The sequence below is a fragment of the Mirounga leonina genome, unplaced genomic scaffold (genome assembly GCF_011800145.1).
Source record: "Mirounga leonina isolate KUSES-001 unplaced genomic scaffold, KU_Mleo_1.0 Mir_151, whole genome shotgun sequence".
NCBI lineage: Eukaryota > Metazoa > Chordata > Mammalia > Carnivora > Phocidae > Mirounga > Mirounga leonina.
Genome location: NW_023270377.1, coordinates 60,095,355 through 60,120,028, shown reverse-complemented (window position 1 = coordinate 60,120,028; position 24,674 = coordinate 60,095,355). Strand labels below are relative to the sequence as shown.

Sequence of the window (24,674 nt, the reverse complement as noted above, 5' to 3'; positions counted from 1 at the left end):
TTAAATTAAGGACGAGACTTCATTCCCTCCCCCTCCATAAAGGAGAAAGGGAGGGATGTCCTCGCAGTTGGACGGATTCAACTTTAATTTGTGATACCTGCTTTTTGTAGATTGTTTTTTTGCCAACGGGATCATTTTCTTGGCTAAAACGTTAGGGGTGAACGTTTTGGACACTGGGGTCAGAAGAGGGAGTGGCTGGAAATTTCTCAGTCTCAAGCCACAGGTGAAAGTAAATGAATCTTCCTTTCAGGGGAATCTCGGGTCTTGGGAGAGGGTTGAGGAGCCAGGGCGAGCAGGCATCTTTCTGGGACAACGGCCCCTGAGGGGCATCGGGATTTGTTGCCTCCTCCCGCCAGTCTCCTTGCTCCTTGCGTCTTCCATGATTTAGCACGGGCACTGGGCTCTCTGATTGGTGCAACCATCTCATTTAGGGAGGTCTGAGGAGGGGGCGTGGGTGGAATTCCGAGCCTCATTTCGGAGTCAACCGCACATTTCAAGCATAGCGGTGCAAGGTTTTGAAGGGACCTTTCCTTCGCTGAGTGGGCACACCCACCTTGCCCAGCCTGGAGCTCCTGCGCCCAGAGCTGCGGTGACTGCCCTCCTGCCGCCGTTCAGGATGCTTTTGGGTCCTTAAAAAGTGCCCGAGCTTTTATTGTGAGGTAGAGAGAGGACAAGAGTATTTTCTTCAGTATCAAGGGCAACGCGGTTATTTCAAACCTCAGAGCGCTATCCCTCTTACTAATGGGACTGTATCTTCTCAGGGCGGAATCTTCGATCTTATTAGGGAATTTTCGGTTATTAGTAAGATTTTCTGTCGTTCAGAGACAAGGTACGGGCTTCGGTTGGACCAGCAAGGCCGCAGACGTGTCCATAAATAACCCCTGCCTGCTGCACAGTAACAGGGGGAAAAAATCACTGTGAAACGAGTAAAGGAATCATTGGTTACACGGTATCACCCAGCCACACACAAAGATCAACTTTTTTTTTTTTTTTTTTTTGCCCTAAAGGAAAAGACACTGAGGTAGACGAAGGAGGAGAACATACATTAGCGACGAGGCTGGCTGAAGGATGGCTTGAAGAGGCGGGAGAGTAATAGAGCCCAGACAGCCCTTCCAGGGGTTAGTTAGCTCCCGCGGGGAGGAAAGACCCCGCCCGCACAGGGCCTCGCGGTCTCTGGGCGCCTGGCGCCCCCTGGTGGAAAATTTTCGGCGAACGCCTTCTTATTGTGAGGTGCTTTTCCGAACGCGGCAATTCATTAAATATGTTTAAATAATGCAAAGGGAGAATCCTTAAAAAGCGCAAAATCGCAGGGGGGGTGGTGAGGAGAGTGGGCAGAGTAGGGAGGGATGGTCCGCTGCCCACCCGCACCCCGCCCCCTGGGGCCACCTCTGTGCTCGGTTTTCCGTTTGTGTGAAGCCGCGCTCGTGCGTGTTATTAACCTTCAGATGTGATCAATCAGGAGGGCTTCTTTCCCCATTACCAAGAGGACCAAAACTAGCAGGGAGTGCACAGTGGGTGGGAAACGGGACCTTTTCTCTGCGGGTGGCCGTGGGTAGCGGTACTCAGGTAAAGTACTTTGGGGAGGCTCTGAGCTGGATGAAGAAACTGAAGTGAAAGGAGACGGGGTCTCCTCCGGGGTCTGAGTGTTCCCCTCCAAACTCTGCCTCCTTTGCTTTTACAACAGTCCTGGCTCAGTAGAGAGCCAGCGAGGACACAACGCCAGAGCTCGCTTTTACTCAGGTAAGAGTCGCGGGGTCGTAGATCTGGGGGATCCGCGAGGAAAGAAATTGAGGCAAAGCCACTGTTCTAGTCTTCCCGAAAATATGGGAGGGGAAGGAAATGGGGGAGAGGGATGAAGAAGAAGCACTCAACGAGGCAGAACTCTTCGTAGGAATTATCTTTTCCCTCGTCTTACCCGACACCCTCTTTCAAAAATAGAGCATGTTGAGTACGTTCTGGATTACTCATAGGGCCTTTTTTTTTCCGAGCCCCAAACCGTGATCTGGATTTATAATCGCCCTTTAGAGCTCCAGAGGCGATCAGGCACCTGCAAAGGAGCCCCACCGCTCTGCCGACGAGCTGCCCCCGCGAGCAGCGGCCTCGTGATTCCCCCGCCGAGCCGTCCCCGCCTCCCCACTCCGCCCCCGCCTCCCCCGAAGCCTACCAGCTGCCTCTCCCGACCGCTCTCTTCTCCTTCCGGAGCTCGCGTGCGGGACGGTGCTGGCGGGAGCCCGGCGGCAGCTGGAGGTGACGCCGGGAAGATTACGCCTGTGGCAGGGCCGGGGCCGAGCGGATCGCTGCGCGCTGCGCAGAGGAGCGGCAGGAGCGCCCTGCTTGCTGTCGCCTAGCCCAGGTGGGTAAGCGCGCGGCCGCCCGGACTTCCCAGTGCCAGGCTGCAGCTGTTCAGCTGGGTCCTCTTGACCCGCAGTTTCTTGGCCAACCCCCACTCCCAGCGACAGCCATCTACCCTCCCTAGCAGAGCACGTCCCGCCTGCCCTACTCCCGGCTCTCCCTTGGTGCGCGGCGCAGCGACCCCGACCTTCGCGTTCATCCTACCCCCACCAGCGAAATTCACGCCTAGGGATGCCCAGAGGCTGACACCCGCGCTGAAGTGGAGAGAGGATTTTCCCCATCGCTTCCCGGCTGTGAGCGCCCGTCTCACCAAAGGGCTCCTGAGCAGCAGCTGCCAAAGGCACGACTCCGAGCGGTAACCTGTTACTTCCCCAGAAGCTGCGGTCTACCGTGGCCGGCGTTACAGTATGAATGCGCGCGCAGGGCTGGGTGTGGGATCCCAGGGTGCGTGTGAAGGCGGTGGCGAGCAGGTGCTACTCTGCGGGGTCTTAGATCTACCCAGATTGGCCGGCACCTCTGTCCCGGGGCCTTCGGTAGCCATCGCGCCAGCGCCGAGCGCAGTACAGGGGCGTCGCGCACCGATCCTAGTCTGCCGCCTTCCGAGCGCAGAGGGCAAGTTCGTTTCCCCAGTAATGTTCCCCTTTCTTGCCACACTCAACCTCTTCGGCTTTGTTCAGCGAAAAATCTGGGGACCTCAGAGAGTTGGGTGGAGAGGGAACACAGAAACCCGGACCGAGCCTCGTCCTAGGCTTCCAGATGGCTCAAAACGGGGTGGGACAAGAGGGAGACAAGGTTCCGACCCGCTGCTTTCTGGCTGCCTAGGGTGCAAGGTGACTGTAGTTCTTCCCCGCCAAGTCCGAGAGAGAACGTAAAGATATGGACCCTTTTTTTCCTCTCACCGTGTCTCACCAAAGTCCCCGGTCCTCGGAGCAGTTAGCCTCCTTCTTTCCAGGGAATTAACCAGACACAACAACGGGAACCAGACACCGAACCAGACGTGCCCGCCCAGTGCGCACTCCCCCCGCCTGCCCGCCCTCCGGCTGCTGAGAGCCCAATGGGGCTTGTCGTGGCTCGGCTGGAAAATCGCGCACTGAGGCTCCCTTGCCCTCCTAGCCCTATCCCCCCCACCCCTGCGTCCTGAACTGGCCTTGGGCTCCCCTAGTCTCTGCGCTGCACTTCAGGTCACCCCGCTCCGCCGCCAGACTGGAGAGCAGCCCTGGGCTACGTTGCCCGCGCCGGAGTCCCAGAGCTCGCGCGCACGTCTCCTCCTCCCCTCGGCGCACCCCGACTCAGCCTGTTAGGTGCCCTTCCTCCCGCCTCTCTGTCCCAAGCCCTGACTTCTCGGGGGGAGCGTCCGCGCCCCCGACCGCTCAGTCGCCTCCCGCGCAGGACCCCGGAAGCCCTCCCCGCACTGCTCTCGCATCTCTTTGCAGCCTGTTCCTGCGCCCGACTGGCCGAGGACCCCGGACAGCACAGCAGAGGCCCCGGGACGACCAAGCTGATGGCGTCTTCTACCCCTTCTTCGTCCGCAACCTCCTCGAATGCGGGAGCGGACCCCAATACTACCAACCTGCGCCCCACAAGTAGGTTCTGCCCCAGTTTCCTATCGAATGGACTGCGGGGAAGATGGGGGCGCTGGGACGTGAGGAGGCTGCGCTGATGGAAAGGGAAGGGGGAGCGTGGAGACGATGGAGGCTGGAAAGAAATGGGGCCCTGACCTGGGTCTCGGCCAGAGGTCGTTTGACTGCCAGAAATGCTAGGCGATTCTGGGGCGCTGGAAAGTGGGAACCACGCAAGGTTCGAGTAGCGGCGATCGTTGGGGGCTTCGCTTCGAGGGAGGGACGGGCGGCGAGAGTGTTGTTTTTGTTGTGTGTGGTTTCTTTGGCTTGGTGGGACGACGGGGGGTCGGGGCAGAGGGCGGTGTGAGGAGACTCTAGTCTCGGCGGGAATAGAGAGTTTTCTGTCTCCAGCTCTCGCTGAGCTGAGACCTGACCCCCTCCTCCTTTCCCCCTGCGCTGTGCTCAAAGTCTATAATCAGCAGAAATTTCGACGTTAATTGCAGCTTTTAGAAAACTCGGGGTCCCTAATTGCTCCAAATTTTCGTCGAGCTATTGACGAGTGAGGGAGAAGCCAGGGGCGAGAAAGGTGCATAAAACGGTTTGAGACTGAGCTTCGACATTTTAGACAATTAATTACATCTCAGACCAAAAAAAAACAAAAAACAAAAAAACAGCAGCGGGCAGCAACCTGAGTGGAGAGGTGGGGAGCCAGGAAGCGGCAAGAAGCTTTGCCAGGGCGGGAGGAGAGAGCACCCTTCTCTTTTCTCCAGGGCAGGAGATCTGTCAGCAATTGACAGGTCGGCAAAAGAGAAGAAAAGGGGAACCAGATAAAAGGGGGGACGTGAGTTCTATGCTTCCCCACCTCTAGCTCAGTGTGCTCTTCAGCCCATTTCCAGAATTTGTCTTTAATTCAGATTTATTTCCTACCTTTCTGTAGAAGTCTGGCGATGGAAGAGTTGTTTTTCTTTTTTTGCAGTTCGGGTTGAAATGAGTCCCCCTCCCCCAATCTATCAGCTCCAGTAGTAACAGCCCCAGATTTTCTATAGAAGAGGGGTTTAGAAATGGCAGTGTGGTTAGGAGGGCTTATTGCTATGCTTTTATGGCACTTTCTATAGACTTGAGAAAATGTCGATCGTTCCCATCAACGAAGATGGGGGAATGTTATCCGGGGAGCCCCCTCTCCAATCCCTTGGCGCAGCCACTGGCTCCCGGGCCCGGAGGCCTTGTCTTAAGTCCTGAGGTTGCGTTTCAGTTCCCTTTGCAGCTCCCTCTCCCCGCCCCCCAGGCGAGCTACAATTACCCACACAACAAAGAGGGGCTCGGGAGAGCCGCCAGCCCTGGTGGCACGTGAGCCGGGCACTGGCGGCCGCTGGCCGGATCAGGCCGGGAGGAACGCGAGGCCTGCTCGCCTTTGTCTGTTGCTCTGGCCTTGATGGCTTTTTTTTCCAGACCTCTTCACATTTCCCGCCCCTTTTTTGCTGCCTGACAGGGCAGGGCAACCGCAGTGTTCACCCACCTCAGAGTCCTACCCCATCCCACCTCACCCGGGTTAACCTTACCTTCCGGCGGCAGCCCGCGGTGGAGCGCATACGCCCAACCTCAGGGCCGAGAACCAGTGGAGGCGCTGACCTGAGTTCGCACATGGCCTGGCGCGCCCGGAAGGCACCGAGGCAGAGGGAAGATAGTCGAGGACCCTGCCTGGGAAGAGCGTGCAGCACCTGTCCTGAGAACGTCGTCGCCTGCCCCCCCGCCCCCCTCCCCCCGGCAGCCCAGCTGCGGGTTGGGCACCCTAGGCTGCAGGCGCACGCCGGGCTCTCTGCCCGCTCTCGTCCTCCCTTGCAGACACACCCTCGCCCGCCCAGCGGGCTCCGCTTCTCTCTCTCTTCAAGGCCTCCTGGGAGGTGGCCTTGCTCAATCCGCACAACCTTACTCAGCCTCTTGGCTACACCAAAGGGGATCTCTCACTTCCTCTCCCCCATCCCTCTGTCCCTTTATTACTGTAACCCCCAGCTCTGACAGGCAGTGCATTGGGTCTGAACACCAGTGCCCCAGCTGAGTAACCTTGGAAAAATCGCTTAACCTCTCTGAATCCCTACTTTTTATTTGTAAAATGAATCTTAGATAAACACTCTTCTTGTTTCATAGAGTTGTTCTGAGGATTAGCTGAGATGGTGTTTAAAGCGAAAGCACTTTTTGAGTGGAAATAGCTCTTTACCCGCCAGGTATTATTTATTATAAGGGTTTTGCTTTCGCACCGATTTCCTGTCTGTGGCAGGAACTCCATCTGTGACACGCTGTCTCACTGACGTTGGTCTATTTCTTCTCCCCGCTGGGGCTCTGTTGTGCCTCGGGTTTAATGGATGTCACTCTCCTTATCGCCGCCGACATTCGCGCGGAGCTGAAAGCTCGGACCAGGGTGGGGTGGGGGATGGGAGTGATTGGAAGCGCCTTGCTTTGAGAGATACGAAGGGAATTTCACGCTGGGCCCACCGCACCAGCGCGCGCGGGCTCCACAGGCACCCCCGTGCTCCTTCCTGCTAGCTGAACCCCGAGGGCAGGAGAGACCCTGAGGAGTTTGAGAACAGCCTGGTAAAGAAGGAAAACACAACGGCTCCTAGGTCGGCCATTCGGACCCGGAGGAAAGGCGCCTGATTCCCTTTGCCTTCGCTTGCTCCAGACCTGAGACGTCTGAGGGAAGGGTTAATGAGGGGCAGGTTGGGAAGAGGGGATCCGCGATGAGGACCGGAGGCACACTATTGTTTCCCGACTCTGGGTCCGACTGAAGAGCAGCCATGCGAGCCCGATCATCTAGTCAAATACTATTTTTCACCCAATTAATTCCTGAACTCTTCCGCGACCCCATTTCATGCCAGTTTATTTTAAGCTGCCACTCGGCTGGAGACCCGCCAAGAAATTATGAGACGTTTTGGTCCCAGATGCCTCTGTGTTCCCTTTCCGGGCTGCTGTGGTCGCCCTTCGAGTCTGCAGGGCGGAGACCAAGGGACAGGGCCTGGCGGGTGGGTGCTGGGTAACACGTGCGGCTTAGCCCGGTCTTTTGTACGTGGTCCACTCGGATCTCGCCTCCCCCCCCGCCCCCCGCCGGCGTTGCTTGGAGGCCTGGCGGGCCGCATGGGTGCTCGGCCTCTCAGAGACACCATTCTATACCTGAAAGCGGGAGCAGGAAGGGAGTGTCATGGGCACTCGAAGGGCACGAGTCTGCCCTTCGGCCCACGTATCTGGCCTCTTGCTCCTTTCAGGAAGGAGTTTTTATTGAGGAGCACTGGCGAAAGATCTGCCTTCTCCTCCCCAGAATACCTTTGCCCTCGACCCGGTCCCCCACATGCTCCGAACCTCACTGATCGCACCTCTTTTGCTTTCTAGCGTATGACACCTGGTGCGGCGTGGCCCATGGATGCACCAGAAAACTGGGGCTCAAGATCTGCGGTGAGTGGAAGGGCCCGCTGGGGCCCAGCAGGGCGGCGCAGCTCTCGGGCTTTGAGGGTTTGGGAGAGTGGGGCGCAAGAGGAAGGAGATCCCGGCTCTTGGGTTTGGTTTTCTAAAGTACCTACAGCCCCGACGCCTGGCGAGAAGCCCCTCTACAAGTCTTAAACCTCCTCCGCCTTCCCTTGACCCGGCTGGGGGGTACGTTTTCGGCTGGAGTCCGGGACTCCCAAGAGACAGCGGGGCTTCCCGGGTCTAGGCCACAGCGCCCCCGCGCGGCAGCCCCGCTCCTCTTGCCGGCGTCGGGGCAGATCCTAAGCGTGCGCTCTACCTGCGTGGGGAAGGAAGGTCTGGTTGAAGAGGTGAACTGGTCTGGTTTTCCCGGAGAGCAGGCCTAAGGCATGGTTTCCGCCGGAGGCGGAGGCTGGCACGTCGTCCCCCCTCCCCCGCCAGTCCCCGCCAGCATACGTTGAAAGTGGCCTCCCCAGCTTGAGAATGTGCCCCGAGATGTCACAACGGATTCAGATTTCGTTCTTTCATTCTTTGCCTGCAGCCCTCGGTGGCCTGCCTGGGGGAGGTGCGGACGGCTCGGGCCAGAGGGTTTGCGGAGCTTGCCCTTGAAGGAGAAGGAAAGAAAAGGAGGCAGGCGGGGGCGTGGGGCCTCAAGAGGAGAAAGGGGGTGTCGGGCACGATTTGCCAGAGAGGAAGACAAATAGATCTGGGAGCTGGAGAGGAGAAAGAACCGTTCTGCGGAGACGTGAGGGTCTGAAATGAAAACGCCCAAGGGACGTCATTTTTTTTTTTTAAGGAAAAAAGGAGACTTGTTCGAAGGGACACAGCTGAGTGCCTCCGGCTGAACAATGAGGACTTGCTTTCCTTGCTACATTTCACCGTCTAAAACCTCTAGCCTTATCGGGCCAGAAAATACGGACGTCCCGGGCAGGGGGTGGAGGGGCGGGGGAAGATTAACGAGGGGCTTATTAAAGAGCCATCCGTCAGCGGCTGCGCGCGGGAGATAGCGGCGGAGCGGGCGCGGGGCACGCCCGCCCCAGCCCCGAGCGCCCCAGCGGGAGCCGGCCACTGAGTGTTCCCTGGGCCTGCTCTTGCAGCTCCTCTGCGTGCGGGGGCCCGAGGCAGGCGGCGGCGGGGCCCGGAGAGGACAGGGGCTACTTAGCGGCTCCCGGGAACCACCCTCCCTTCCCCGCTTTGCCGCGAGACGCCCTCCCAACGCTTCTGGGGCTCTGTCCCCTCGGTCCACGGTGAGGACGCGTTGCTCAACTCCTGGACGCGGCCATCTCCCAGGGAGAGCCCAGCCCTGCCGCGGGGCGGCCCCAGGTTTGGCCCTCTCTGCGGCCCGCGAGGCCCGCGGGGCTAGGCCCGGGCGGCGTCGGCGGGCGGGGGAGGCTGGCGGCAGCGGAGCTTTGTTCTATAAATAGCCCCCTCCCCCAGCCGCCATTCCCGGCTTAATGGCCCGTTTCGCGCCCGGTCCCTTCGGCGGCCACGGCGCTCAGCTTCTGCAGCCGTCATTGTCATGCAGGCGGGCAAGCAGAACTGAGCAAGCCCAATGCGCTCGCCGCGGTCGCCGGCAGGGTGGGGGAGACTTGGGGTGAGGGCTGCCTTCCCCGCGGCCCTGGGCCTGCCTGGCCGGCAACCTTCGTCCCTCCTGCACTCCCTGAGCCAGGCGTCGCGCCGCAGGCCGTGTCCCCTGTGGCCCCCTTCCGGAGACACGCCCTGAGTGCCCCTAAAGGGTAAACGGGCAAGAAAGAGTTGAGCTTCGTTGGGTCCGCGAATAGGGGTCCCCGAGTTTGCATCAACTTACTATGAGGGAGCGCTCTTGAGCATTTGGGGGCTACCATCCGCGGAGAGTTTCTTCCCTGTTTTAAACACACACACACACACACCAACACTAATGTCAGGAAAGTTGCAACCCGTTTGACAGGAGGAAAGGGCTGGTAGTCTGTTGAGCTCCCGCTTCTTTTTTAGCTTCTGCTAAAAAGCAAGCTTTGGGGGCCACAGGTTAGGAGGCTTCACATTAGGCTTGATTCTGAAAGGAAACAAAACACCAGGCGGATTTATTTCCCATACCTTGGACCAACTCTGGCTTTCCAAAGTGCAGTCTTTGGTTTGGACCTGAATCCACAGCCTCCCACCCTCCACTCAGGGACACCCCAACTCCCTTCATCCCAGACATTCGTGAGCCTGGAGGATGCCTTCTCCACACTCTCCAGGTTGGTCTGACCTTTCACATTAAGACAGCAGTAGAATTAATTTTCCTCTTCTCACCTACAAATCCATTGCCCTAGGTGACCCCCATAAACATCTTCAGTGCCTTGCCAAGATTCAACTCCCACCCCCTCTCCTACCTCCCTTCTCTGGAAGCCAGGGAAGAAAGCTACAAAAAGGCTCTGGGTCTCACCAGTGGTACCCTTTGCTTCAGAGGCAGAATCCCCTGGGAAAATAATCAGGTAGAAGAAACCCAGGGTTTGCCAAGAGGTAGAATGGGGTAGCTACAAGCATGGTGGCGTGACTTAAATAGAAGGAGATGCAGGGGCTCTGGGTTCTACTAACTTCCCGGTGTGCCCTTGGCCCTCCATCACTTATATATGCAGAGGTCCCAAACTGGCTGCCAGCTACAGCCTATGAGCTCTTTTTTTTAGCCCATGCAGTGTGTGTGTGTGTGTGTGTGTGTGTGTGTGTTTGATTTTGTGTCAGTTGCCATACAACTTTCAAACAGAGAAAGACTTCAGATATTATGTATTTCTGGCTTCTGTTGAAATAAGAAGTTGGGGCGGGGGAGATCTGGCAAGGTATTTTGAGCCCATAAAAATCAGGAAAAAAGTTCCTTCCTCCAGGTAGATGCAATTCCACTCCACAGCTTGCTGAGCAAGAGCAGGGGTTGCGGGGGGGTGGAATGGGCTTTAGCCCTCCTTACCCCCTTGGCCCTGTGCCCTTCTACCATGCACAGCTCATAGACTTGCTCAAACCAAGTGCTCTCTAGTTCCCTACACTCCTCCCCTCTCAATGGGCCCCCTAGGCCTTTGAGTTTGGGGGCAGGAGTGAGGAACCAGCCTCAGGATCTCCCCTCCGCCCAAAGGAGGAGTCATCACAGGGTTTGCTTCCTGTTCTCCCCTTAAAGCTAGCGACAAGCTGACCAAAGTCAAGTGCAGCTTTGGTTTGCCTCTGCTTTTCTTTTTTGCCCTTGGGAATGTTGAGCTGGGTTACCACTCACTGCTTAAACTAGGTCCTCACAGGTGGTATGCGGAGCAAGAGAGAATCCAATCTGCTTCAGTCTCAGGGACCCCTGCTTCCAGGACCCCTTGCTAGCCAGGGAAGTAGTCAAAGCACTGACTTCAATGTCATCCACCACCTGGTCATCCTTGGAGAAGCATACATTTCTTTCCAGAGCCTCTCAGGACCTTGAGAGACCTCGGTCATTTATCTTTTTTGAGGCTTCCAATATTTTAAAAAACAGATACCTTCCAAGATATTGTTATTCTGATAACAATATGCATTAAGTGTTTATATTAGCAAATTAATGGGTTTAAACACAATTTATAATGCAATGTAAGTATGCTATTCAAAAGATAAACATAGGATTTATAGGAAATACTGATTCCTAGTGCACTCCACTCAGTGTGGTCCAGGGATGAGATGCAGATTTAAAGTTGTGTCATAATTGTCATCTTTCCATCCTATCAGGACACCTCTGGAACTGCCTGTGTCAGATTTGAAGATAATATCCAAAGCCTAAATCGAAGTCATAGGTCCTGCCCGCTGCCCAGAGGAAAGGCATTCCTAAGGGGTTTTGAGGTAGAGACTTAAGGCTTTCCCAAGGAGTGAGTCAGAGCCAACCAGAGGTCAGAGACCTAAAGAGTAGGAGTTCAGAGGGCAGGACCTTACCTCCATTAGGCCACATGGATTTGGTCTTTTCAGGCTGGCAAATTCCATAGCTCACTTTTCCAGGACTAGGGGAGCAGTCTTGGAATTCAGGAACCAGGTGCCTCTGGCAAATGAGTGCTGGCTCCTGGTTTTGGACTCTGGGGTTTGTATGGGAAATGAAGAAGGTAGGAGGAAGGGTGAGGGAAAGGATACAAACCCCCACCTTTACACCCAAGTGTGGAGCTCTATTATGGTGTCTTACCCCCTCCTGATGTCCTTTGGGGCTTTAGTGATAAGTTTACAAGGTGCTGGGAACAATGAAAGGCCTGGGGCCTCTATCTTCCTATTCTTCCCTCCAAAAATAGACCCTGCTCCTGTGTGTGAGAGGATTCCAATCCCTGCAGCCTTTCCCCTGCATCCCTCCTTCCTCCACCCCTTGCCACTGAATTGCAGTCCTGGGGAAGTAAAGCCGAATTCCCCAGATTAACTTTGCCTCTCTTTGAACCTCCTGGGACTTTCCTCCAAGCCTGTCTTGTAATGTGCATGACTCCCCAAGGATCTTGGTATCTACAAAGACAGCTTTGGGGTCACTGAGAAGCTTAGAACTTTCTTCTTCTTTTCAGTGTGTTGCATTTTGGGCTAAGATCGAGACATAATGGGAGGAGATGCTGAGAGAAGGAGTGGGTCAGCAGGTCCTGAGCCCCAGAAGGAATGGGTGTGGGTACGAAGGGAAGGAGTGTGCCCCTAGCTGGCAGAGTCCCCAGGCCTTCTGCCTCAGCCTGCTTCTCTGTTTGCCACTGGTGGTGTTTGTGCTGCTCACCGCAGGTACGAGAGATCTCTACTCCTTCCGAGGGGCAGATGTGAGGTGCTTTGTATCCCACCCCGGGCTCACGAATTCAGCTCTGTGGGGTTCTGGGGTGGCTTTCTGGCTTTATTACAACATGGGTTCCCATCTGCCAAACTGTCAGTTCCTGGAGGGTAGGAGATCTGTCTCATTTATCTTTATCTGTCCCCTGTCCTAGATGTTTAGCAAAGTGCTTTTCCACAACAGATGCTCAGTCAGTATTTACAGGAAGAAATGTCACCACACATAAGGTTTTATGCTTCCTTGTCTCTTTCCCCAATACCTTTGTTCAAGGAGAGGGGGTGGTATGGAGGCAGCTGCACTTCAGGTTTGGGTCAGAAAAATTGCACCTACCTTCAGTCCTGTGAGCGTTACCTGATGCCCAAGGAAAGCACCTTCCCTAACCCCCAGTGCTGGTCCTCACCCCCTCCTTCCTCAGGCTGCACAGCCCATAAACCCGGTGCCGGCAGCATCCTCCCCAATAGTGTCCTTCCCCTTAAAGCCCCATCCTGGGGCTGGTCACTGGAGTGGAAGCTGTCCAATTGACTTAATTCTGAGTTCAGAGTCATGTTCAGAGAGGAGAATGGGCTTTGCTTACTGTTTTCCTCTCTTGCATGACCGGGTCTGTACCAGTGATGACACTTGGCATTGCCCCTTCCCCGCCGGAAGGCGAGCAGTGCCACAGCCCTTATACATAAGATGCAGTTACTCAGCTTCTTCTCAGGAGAAGCAGGAACCCCGCATGGACAGTGGAACTGGCCTGCAGCTGACCCTCCGAGGCTGGGAATTTCGTGCATTCCCTCTGACCCAGCGTCTTGTGCTACAGGCTTCTTGCAGAGGACCAACAGCCTGGAAGAGAAGAGCCGGCTTGTGAGCGCCTTCAAAGAGAGACAGTCCTCCAAGAACCTGCTTTCCTGTGAAAACAGTGACAGGGATGGCCGTTTCCGGCGCACAGAGACTGACTTCTCCAACCTGTTTGCTCGAGGTAGTCCCCACCTCCCTACCCTCCCCACACCCCCCAACCCTCCCCAGCCCTGTCCAGTACTATCCAGTAGGTTTCTTGTTTAGGTTTTCTTAACCTTTTCCTAAAATTTTACTTCTTTGACCAAATTGATCATTACTCCTTCTGAACTGTCATGAAATGATTTTTCCAGTATTTAAATATAATATACTCCCTTCTTCCCTATGGCCTAGGACTTCATCATTTTGGAAGCTGGATGAGGGTAGTCAGTAAAAACAGTCAACTCCAAAGACACTTGCAGGGACAAATACAGTTTCATAGACTCTCAGAATCCAAAGGAATCTTACATAAGAGAAAATCCAGTGATTCCCATAATAGCATTCATCCTCCAAGGTCGGCAACAACGACAAAATCACTCTGTGGGAAGCTGTGTGGTTGGGCCTAATGACCAAGTACTGTCCTGAAACTCATTTTCCTTTTGGAGATCTTTCATTATTACTTCTGTCCCCACAACTCTGTCTCAGGAGGAGCTTTCCCCATCTCTCCTGAACAGCTTGAAGGTAAATCCCCCTGTGTCCCCTTCCATTAGCTCCCCACAGGCTATAGAGGCCAGACCCAAACAGTTGATAAGACTTCACTAAACCTCAGAGATAATCTTGGGAATCTACACAGAGCATTATGTAAAGCCAATCTGCTCTTGAGTTATGGCTCACCACTTCAGTTGGGGCCCCCCATAGTTTTCCTCCCAGGTTAACCCAGCCTGACTCTGCCTACCAGAGGCTGGAACCCAAAATCACCCCCCAGACATCCCAAAGCCCAAGCCCAAAGGACGAGGTTGAGAGGGAGAGATGTGGGAGTTTCCTTTCCCACCTTTCTGAGCCCCACTTTCGAGCTCTTGTTTTCTAAGGACACTACAGAGGACCGCTCCACTCTGCAGGGGGGACCTCAGCCTCTACCCACAGAACCCTCACCCTCTGCCATCAACGATCAAGTGTATCATAATGGCCAACCAGAAGGCCAGTGTCTGAACCAGATGTAGAGAGACACACACACCTGGTCACAGGGGAGCAGGGCAGAGGCCTCCTCCATCACATTCTTGACAGGTGCCCAGTCAGCCTACAAGTGGACAACAACAGTGACCAGCTGCTCATGGCTTCTAAGAGCTCTCCGTTTATGAGCAGCCTAACTATCGGAAAGTCTGCCAACCTTCAGAAAGTATGCAAAACCTCTGTGTGTAGGCATATGTGCATTTTTCTGGGGAGACGGTACATCAGATTCTCCATGTGTATACATAACCTGGAGTAAATTAGGTCTGTAAAGATATCATGGCTGGTATTTGGGATTTCTGGGCTGAGGAAACCTAGACACGGGCCAGGCGATAATCCTTTGTTGGCTTTCCCCCCTCAGATCTGCTTCCGGCAAAGAATGGGGAGGAGCAAACTGTGCAGTTCCTACTGGAAGTGGTAGACATACTGCTCAACTATGTCCGCAAGACGTTTGATCGCTCCACCAAGGTGCTGGACTTCCATCACCCACACCAGCTGCTGGAAGGCATGGAGGGCTTCAACTTGGAGCTCTCAGACCACCCCGAGTCCCTGGAGCAGATCTTGGTTGACTGCAGAGACACCCTGAAGTATGGGGTCCGTACAGGTAAGGGTGAGAGCCAGATGGGCATGCGGCAGGAACCTTGCCCTCTCTCACGCCCCTGCCAGTTGAGGATGGCAAACCCGTGTGGAAGGTGGTGAGGGAAGGCAGCAGTGTGTTCAGTGACCACAGAACAACCTTGGGCAGTGCCGGGGGTGGAAGGCCCAACCCGGGCAAAAGCTCATCATTTATTGTAAACATAAATTTAAAAATACAAACACACGGTGCTGTGTTAAGTTCTGTATAAAGAGTTTTCATTCTTTGGATTTATTCACAAGCTAAAAAGAGCAGAATGACCTGCTTCCTACTTCTTTTCTCTCCTCCGTTTCATGCCTATTTCATTCTGATAAATCCTACCCTTGCCTGTCCCTAAAACTGGGGAGAATTGGGCCCATTTCCCTCCCTTTCTGTATTAGTTTTCTAGGGCTGCCATAACAACTTACCACAGGCTGGGTGACTCAAAACAACAGAAATGTATTCTCTCACAGTTCTGGAGGCTGGAAGTTTGAAATTTCGGTGTGCAGGGCCATGCTGTCTCTGAAGACTCTTGGGGAGATCTGTCTTCACCTCTTCCAGCTGCTGGTGGTCAAGGGCTTTCCTTGGCTTGTAGATGCATCACTCTAATCTCTGCCTTCACCTTCCCTTGGCCTTCTCCCTGTGAATGTGTCCAAAGTTTTCTCTTCTTATAAGGACACCAGTCTTTGGATTAGGCCTACTCCAATCAGTTATGGCCTCATCCTAACTTGATTACATCTGCAAAGGCCCTCTTTCCAAATAAGGTCACACACACAGTAATCAGGAGTTAGGACTTGATCATATCTTTTTGATGGACACAGTTCAACCCACAACACCTTCTGTTGGCAAGGCAAAAAGGTCACATACATACACACCATTTGCATCCTACTTCAACTTCTGGAGTTTAGATGCTCTGAGTCACTAAATCCTATCTCTAACAGGGGGCCCTTGAGGAAGCCCTCTTGCCTCCTTTTCATGTTGCAGGAACCCTCTCTAATCAGTGGTCCTGGCCAAAGTGGTTACTTCCCAGGTGCCTCAGGTTCAAGGATTTTTTGGGTTTCTATCTGGCTGTTTCTAAGCCTGGGAGTAAAGCAATTGTTTCTTCTCACTGCTTCTTTCCCCACAGCAGTCTGGCTTGCCTGAGCTCTTGGGCACGCAGTTCTGCAGGAACTGGCAATCCATGGCATAGTTGTCACCACAGGGGATCCCCCGATAACCCCTTTTTCTTTTTTCTTCTTTCTCTCTCCCTCTCCTTTATTATCCCTCTCACTCTTCCTAGTCACCTGAAGAGAGATTTAAGGCCAAGACTAGGGAGCTTGGTGGTGATAGAGCTGAGTAAGACTACTGGGTGTCAAAAACAAAGTGTTATAATGGAATAATGAGGCCGGTCAGAGAGGCATTTTTATTTTTTTTTATTTTTATTTTTTAAAGATTTTATTTATTTATTTGAGAGAGAGAGAGAATTAGAGAGAGAGCATGAAGCGGGGAGGGTCAGAGGGAGAAGCAGACTCCCCGCCAAGCAGGGAGCCCGATGCGGGACTCGATCCCGTGACTCCAGGATCATGACCTGAGCCGAAGGCAGTCGCCTAACCAACTGAGCCACCCAGGTGCCCTGAGAGAGGCATTTTTAAATAAGGAATCCCAAACAGCTTTTGAGGTCTGCCAATGCCACTGAAATAAGTGTAGCTTCCTTGAATAACTGCAGGATGGACAAAGCCTAATTATGTCATAAAGTCTGTGTTTGATTTTTAAAGAAAAGCACACTCATCAATTTAGTTACTGCTCACCTTGGTCTGATGGCTAACCTATTCCTGATGGAGATCAAGTAGTGTTATATAGCTAGATAAAAAAAGAGTCTGGATCCTCCATGTATGTCTTAGCTGGACTTGGTTTAGGCCACTGTTATTTTGTCAGGCCTCTCTGTATGCACTTTCTCAGAGAGATGAAACCATGTACTTCTATCATTAAAGCTCAGAATAGTGTTGTCCTTCAAAGAAAAATACATGGGTTCCTCATAACTAGCAGCTTATACTGCCTACAAAACGGAAGCATCACATGGTCATAGGAGCATGGACTCATATGAGTGCAGTGTATGACTCCACTTAGTTAGCCTGCAGCCATTCATCCCTGTTCGTTAACGTAGCATCTGGGAGCAGGTACTTACATTTATAGAGTTCATGATCTCTCGGGCCATGTGAAACCTTCAGCTGCATCTCAGGGTGTTGACCCTGGGAAAGAAAACTGTTGCTGCCATATGAAAACACAGCTCCTGGTTGCTGAGCTGTAATCAGATGTAGATCAGAGCCATAGGGTAAACCCCACAGGTAGCCACACACAGTGCAAGGTAGTTTGTTTTTTTTTTTTTTTTTAAGGGTATTAATACTCAGCCAAAATAATGAATTGGGCTTTAATAGTGAAAACATTGTCTCTTATCTCTGACTGAGCTGGCTGCAGTTTGTGAAGAGATGATGGTATTTGGAAATTTCTTTACAAAGTAACAAAATATTTCTGAAAAAAAAAAAGGAACAAGTACGTATAGATTTTTCATGACCTGATACAGACACTGTTAGCCCTCAACCACAGTAGCTATACCAACTCCCGTAGTTCTTTTTTTTTTTAACTATGTATTATGGAAAAGTTTAAACTTATACAGAAGTAGAATAGTGTAATGAATCCTATGTAACCAACACTCAGCTTCAACTCTTATCAATTCCTGACAACTTTGTTTCACTTTGTCCCCTCCCGCTTCTCTATTATATGGAAGCAAATCTCAGATATACTATTTCATCCATAAATATTCTTTTGGGGGTGCAGGAGGAAGCCACCTTCCCTTTTTTATTTATTTATTTATTTATTAAAAAGATTTTATTTATTTATTTGATAGAGAGAGCACAAGCACAAGCAGGGGGAGCGACAGACAGAGGGAGAAGCAGGCTCCCCGCTGAGCAGGGAGCCCAATGCGGGGTTCGATCCCAGGACTCCGGGATCATGACCTGAGCCGAAGGCAGACGCTTAACCAACTGAGCCACCCAGACATCCCCATAAATATTCTTCATTCTCAATAACTGCTTTCTTTTAAGAGGGGGGCAGGGGCAGAGGCAGAGGGAGAGAGAATCTCAAGCAGACTCCCTGCTCACTGAGATCATGATCTGAGCTGAAATCAAGAGTTGGCCACTTAACCAACTGAGCCACCCCAATGCCCCCTCAAGAACTCTTTAAAAAATAAATAACCACTCGGGGTACCTGGGTAGCTCAGTCAGTTAAGCGGCTGACTCTTGATTTCAGCTCAGATCGTGATCTCAGCTCAGATCTCGATCATGAGATCGAGTTTGCGGCAGGCTCCACACTCATTGGGGAGTCTGCTTGAGATTCTCTCTCCCTCTGCCCCTCCCCCCACATTGGCGCATGTGCGCGCGTGCTCTCTCTCTCTCTAAAGTAAAAAATAAATCTTTAAAATAAATAAAGAACCACAATATCATTGTTAGATCAAAAAAATCCAAAATTCACAGTTCCTTAATATCAAGCATTCAGTCAGTGTTCAAATTCCCAGTGGTCTCATGAATGTTATAATTCATTTGAGTCAGGATCCAAGCAAGTCCTCCACATTGTAATTGTTTAGTATATCTCTTAATAGATTTCTCCCTCCATTTTTTTCTCTTGAAGTTTATTGAAAAAATTAACTTTGAAAAAATACTCTTTCTCCCACTACCTGACTTGGTACCACATCTATCATCTGTTATTTCATTGAATAAAGAGATTTGAAATTGAAATTTAAAAGAGGTCATTTTGTTACTTGATAGAAATTCTGGTATAAGATTTTGGGGACATAATGTTGTAGTCGTAAGATAAAAGTAAGGTTTTAGACAACTTCGTTTCCTTTATATATCCGAAGAACAAAGAGATACTGTTTCATGTTTATTTGAGGGCATTTGTGTCAGTCTGTCTATCTTTGTTCATCTTTTGTCTCTGCCATATTGAGTGGCTTTGATACATGGTCCAATAGTGTGATTCCGTTTAATATATATATATGTATATATATGGTCTTGTCTTGAAATGTTTATTGTTATGGGGTGCCTGGGTGGCTCAGTCGGTTGAGTGTCTGTCTTTGGCTCAGGTCAGGATCCCAGGGTACTGGGATCGAGCCCTATATCAGGCTCCCTGCTCAGCGGGGAGCCTGCTTCTCCCTCTCCTCCCCGCTTATGCTCTCTCTTGCTCTCTCATTGCTATCTCTGTCTCTCTCAAATAAATAAATAATATCTTTAAAAAAACATTTATTAAAAGTTTTCAAATGGATATTGCGTATTTTTTTAATGGATAGCAACAACATTTGTTAGGTTGCAGGAGATCTTGTAGATTCTGTTGGCAGTGAGCAAAGTAGAATAAAGTGGACTGGCTTAAGCATTTAGAGTAATCTACATGAATGTCTGGAATCTGGCCCCATAATTACACTAAGCTTACTGTCTATGAATCTTTCATTTTTTTCCCCTGAGGAGCAGGAATATTTTTTGAGGACTCTGGAGATATGGTGATTAGTATACTCTAAGAAGTCATAGTCTGGATGTTCTAAATGAGTCTCCATTACATCCAAGGAGGAATAGACATTTTCAGAGAGGGGGCTCAGACCAGGAACATTCAAACACCAGCTCTCTGACAGTTATTTCAGAGGCAAAAGCAATTTCTACTGGAAACACAGCAGTCAGCATATCTCCCTAACACCAGTTCTCTGTCACACACCCCTAGATAATCTATTGCATTGACACCTTCGCGACAGCCTAGCCAAGCCTGCTGATGTGGGATCGAGATTTCCTGTGCACGCCAAGTTGGCCAAAACTTGGCAACAATCCTGAATTTGCTGAGAACAAAGCTTGTTAGAGCATCCTCTGTGTTGCAAAGGGTTTCAGAGTTATAAAGTAATAACAATTATTTTACCAACAACTTGATGAGTAAAGGAGGCTATATTTGCCTCAGTTTCACAGAGGAGATGCCAGGTCATCTATCTCAGCAATAAATTTAGTTTAATGGTCACCTGACTATATATGGGCAAAAGACACCAATGCTTGACATCATATTTGAGTGACACAGAGATCCAGAGACGGCATGCCCTCAACATCAGCCTCAGAGCTGGCACTTTTCCCGGGCTTGGTTTGGTCCACAGAGCCACAGACCCTCTCTGAGGCCTGCAGGCTCTCCTCCATCAGTAAATGTTGATCTACTTGATCTTGAACCCTTGAGATGTTAAATTGAAAGTTGAAATATTTATAAATAAAACTAGGATCACCACATCCTGATTTGTAATTTAAAAGATTATTATGACAGAGAAGTTCATCTGAAAATCAACAAATTAGATACCAGAAAGATTATTAGTGTCATGACATAGGATTTTTTTTTTTTAACTTTAAAAGCATTCTGCTTCAGAAGCATAAGTTTGGGGAACATCATTAATGCTAAAGGTTAGTATAGCAAGGGTCAACCCGCCCTTCCTTCCCCAATATCCTTGGGCAGTCCTGTTAGACTGCTGGGATGGAGGCACCATAAGTATGGCCAGCCTTTTGCTTTGGAGAGAGCTTAAAAAATTTGGGTTTGCCTTGATGCTTGCCTGTTACTCATCTTCCCAGGTCATCCTCGATTTTTCAACCAGCTCTCTACTGGATTGGATATCATTGGTTTAGCTGGAGAATGGCTGACATCAACTGCCAATACCAATATGTAAGTTCCACATATTATTTTCATATAAGCAACCATGATATGTGATTATGGCTTGTTGCTTTAAAAGTGCACTTCCAATGGTTCTATAATAATTTATTACGGTTTTCCTAGTCATCTTTTCTCTTAAAATCTTTTAGCTTTATCACAGTTCTGATTTAATAGTAAATATTCGGGCGCCTGGTGGCTCAGTCGTTAAGTGTCTGCCTTCGGCTCAGGTCATGGTCCTAGGGTCCTGGGATCGAGCCCCACATTGGGCTCCCTGCTCGGCAGGAAGCCTGCTTCTCCCTCTCCCACTCCCTCTGCTTGTGTTCCCTCTCTTGCTGTGTCTCTCTGTCAAATAAATAAATAAAATCTTTTAAAAAAAATAATAGTAAATACTCAATAAGCTATTTTTAATGAATAATGCAATTTAATAAGAACATGGTCATGAGAAAGAATAATTCTAGCTTTCAGAATTTAGTGTGAAATTTCATGTTAAAAGACTCCATGTCCCTTAATGATGTATCTAAAGTGGTCCATTCCATATTTTGGAATATGATCTTGGTCCGTTTTCCTATCTAAGTAGATTGGTCCTCATCATTTAGGGCTATATTTCCTTCACAGTTAAAGCTGCCAGAGAGCCACAAACCAGTTTGATCAACCTATTGCTTACCTAAAAATTCTAAAACAAAATTCAACTGATAGTGATATATATTCCTTTCAAAGTAACTCATTGTTTTTCTAAATTTGACATTTTTTTCCATACTTGTTTGGGTTGACAAAGCCTTCATTCATTTCCAATTTCTTATACATTTATATGAAAGTGACTCTAAGGTCCTGGGGTGCAAGTACTTCCTGGGTAGTCTTGCAATCACCCCAGAATTTCCTCTACATACACATGCCCTCTTTGGAGACAAGGACGGGTTACAAGTTGATGGAGGGTCATTATAGCCTACTGAGTACTGTCTTTTCTTTCAACACTGTGATAATATTTTAGGATTATCTATACACCCAGCCCATGGAACCACATTCTACTAAAGTATCCAGGGGAAAATAATAAAACAAGTTTCTAACAATAATTCTTTAAATAGCTACATAAGAATTATATAAGTTTTAGTTACTGTAGAAATACTTAGAAAATAACCATCCACTTTTTAAGTTCATGGTAAAGTAGATTTGAAAAACAAATTTAGGTGAAAGGGGGATATTGTTTAAAATGAGAAATTCCATTTGATATCAAGATAGAATGTAAGTTATTGAAGTTCCAGGTATTCTATTTTTCTTAAACAAGCTACTACCAGCCACAAAACCTGAAAAGTCACTTTAAATTATACATTGGGGTGGCTGGGTAACACAGTTGGTTAAGCATCCGACTCTTGGTTTCGGCTCAGGTTGTGATCTCAGGGTTGTGAGATCAAGCCTCAAGTAGGATTCCACACTCAACACAGAGTCTCCTTAAGACTTTCCCTCTCCCTCTACCCTACACCTGCCCCTCCTGTGAGTTCTCATTCTCTCTCTCTCTCAAATAAATAATCTTTTTTTAAAATTATACATTGATACATGTGTGTGCCAAAGCTATTTAATGCTGTGACTCAAAATATCTAACTGCATTCAGAAAAGTTTCTACTGGGGCACCTGGGTGGCTCAGTTGGTTAAGCATCTGCCTTTGGCTCACGTCATGATCCCAGGGTCCTGGGATCGAGCCCGCATCTGGCTCCCTGCTCAGTGGGGAGCTTGCCTCTCCCTCTCCCTCTGTTCCCCAGCTTGTGCTCTCTCTCTCTATCTCAAATAAATAAAGAAAATCTTAAAAAAAAAAAAAAAGAAAGAAAGAAAAGTTTCTATTAATTAAGGATTCCTGCTTTGTTTGCTAACTTAAAACAACAGTGACAAATTTTTTAAAAGCAAATGTGACAAGTGAAGCCTTTAGTGCTAAAAGGCACAAAAGATTAAATTAATTGGAAACAAAAACGATTTTCATGCTCCCTGTTTGCAAGTCATGGTTAACTTCATGGAGTGTCTGTGTTGGAGCACTGAGGCTATGAAGAGCCAAGAGGAATTGGGGTCAAAGATACAAGGGCTTATATGGCCTCCTCTAACAAAAAACTTGCCTTTGCAACCTTTACTGTGGTATGATTTGTGAGATAAAATATATCAGCAAGCCCAGACATCATAATGTACTAATTATAACTTGAAAAAAGACACTAATGCTTAATTGGAGCATCTCACACTAAGGAACAATTTTAAATTGGGAAGTACAACTTTTTAATGAGAAAAGTAGAGCGAAAGGTATATATCCATTAAAGCCCAAGTACTCATATTAACATAGGCTCTGAATTCACCCAGCGTCTTTAAGTGCATATATCCCAATCTCAAGGTAAATAAAAGGAACTCACTCTTTTGAACCGTTCATGACCAGATATTCTCCTAAAAGGCTTTTCTTCAATCCGAGAGATCTCACAAATTCTCCTTTTTGTGTGTGTTCATAAAATCAAGACCCTTACTCTTTCCTTACCTCAGCTCAGCCATGAAACACTAAAATATGTCCCAGCCATCTGAGGTCAAGGCCAGTCCAACTAAATGGCACATAGTAATTGCAGCTGTACTGAACACAATATGACCCAATTCCAGCAGATCGATAGAGAAGGTTATTTAAAATAGTGAAATAGTTTGTCAGTTCTAGAGACAAGGCATTGTCTGAAGAAGTAATAACTATTATCTAGAAATTGTTCTAAGTCCGTTCCCCTGGAAGATCATGAAATGTGGCAGCACTGTTAGAAGCTGATGCAGAAATTTGCTCCCTCGGGACAGTTTCTTCTCCAACTGGGGACAGTGTTCAAAATAAACCTGGGAAAGAATGACAAAAGGATTTGTCTTTGGCAGAGTAGGATTTAATTAGTGACATACTCATGTTGATGACCTGCACTATCATTGCATTTGGGTGGCACTGGAAATAGTAACAACTATATTCCTCAGTATAGTCTTTCAGAAAGAACCATCCAGGCTCCCAATTCAAGTAGCAAAGCTTAAGGGATCTGACTGCTCACAGAAAGCAGAAAGAACGTTGATGTTCATGCTTTTACACCTGTCTGTGCATATAGCTTTGAGATCTATTCTTCCAAGCAAGGACCCAGTGAAGACCTAAAGAAGACTTCACAAATATGTAGTTTTTCATGGCATGTCCAGCTCTTTTCTTCCAAAACAGGGCTCCTGAGCACAACTGTGCAGGCTGAGCAGTGCCCAAGTGCAAACAACAGCCTTCCCTCAAGCACCTAATGACAATACATAATCTCAATGGCAAGATCTATCACAGCCCTTTGTTATGAGGTTATGGTTTCAAGTATCCCGTGCTTTATTTTTCATAGAAATTACACAGGAGAAATTTTCTGTGGGAGTTATCAGTCATTTTGTACTGCTAGGCAGGTTGTTAGAGAGGAACCTGCAGTAAGCAGATCTCGTTTGTCATAGAAAAGCATCTGGGAGGTAAAAAGCCTGGGAATTCTGACTCTGAAACATACTGAGATCTTAAAGCAAATCACTGGATTTCTTTGAGCCTCCGTTCCTCCTTCAGAAAATGAGAGATAATAATATCCATCCTATAGAGTGGCTCTGAAGACTGGAGAAGGCACCAGTCTTAAGTGCCCAGTGTATGCAAGGTGCAATGAACACACCTAGGAGGGGCAGCCACCACACAGGTCACTGTCACCATTTGAGATGCCTCCCAGCTCTTTTGTTTCTGTATGTCATTATCTCTGGAAACCAGAGAGCCTCACTAAGTTTCCCCTCAGACATGTTATCTTTTAAGGTGAGGATGGGCCACTTGCCACATCTGTAAGAAGGAGAAATCTAAGAGGAGTGTATAGTTAAGAGAGTCCACATAGAAAACTATTTCTTTTTCTGATTAAAGAAGTTCCCAGTTTGACAGTCACCAGGGATCCAGGTTCCTTGTGACTTTCCAATCCATACTATAGCACATGGCTCTCATACTCAGAGTCACCTCATGGTGCAGGCTGGCTGCTGGAGCTCTAGCCATCACTTATGTGTTCCAGAATTAGGAGGGAGGGAGGGAAGGAGGGAGAGAGGGAGGAAGGAAGGAAGGAAGGGAGGAAGGAAGGGAGGGAGGGAGGGAGGGAGGGAGGGAGGGAGGGAGGAAGGGAGATGGAGGAAAGAAAGGAGAGGAGGGAGGGAGGGCAAGCGCTCAAAAAGGGAACACACTCTTTCCTTCTAAGAAACCTTTTCAGAAGTGACCCACACAACAGTTCCCATAGCATCTCTTTAGCCAGAACTTAGTCCCATG

General features: G+C 49.7%; 1 protein-coding gene across 1 annotated transcript in view; it reads left to right on the top strand.

The window, feature by feature from the left end:
* Positions 1-2,312: 2,312 nt before the first annotated feature.
* The window catches only part of GAD1 (glutamate decarboxylase 1), a 40,674-nt gene continuing 18,312 nt past the window's right edge, over positions 2,313-24,674 (top strand). The window contains exons 1-6 of the mRNA XM_035006639.1: positions 2,313-2,353; positions 3,786-3,935; positions 7,293-7,355; positions 12,902-13,060; positions 14,444-14,686; positions 20,311-20,401. Of these exons, the coding sequence (XP_034862530.1) occupies positions 3,854-3,935; positions 7,293-7,355; positions 12,902-13,060; positions 14,444-14,686; positions 20,311-20,401 (638 nt within the window). The 5' untranslated portion in view covers positions 2,313-2,353; positions 3,786-3,853. The remainder of the gene's footprint in view (positions 2,354-3,785; positions 3,936-7,292; positions 7,356-12,901; positions 13,061-14,443; positions 14,687-20,310; positions 20,402-24,674) is intronic.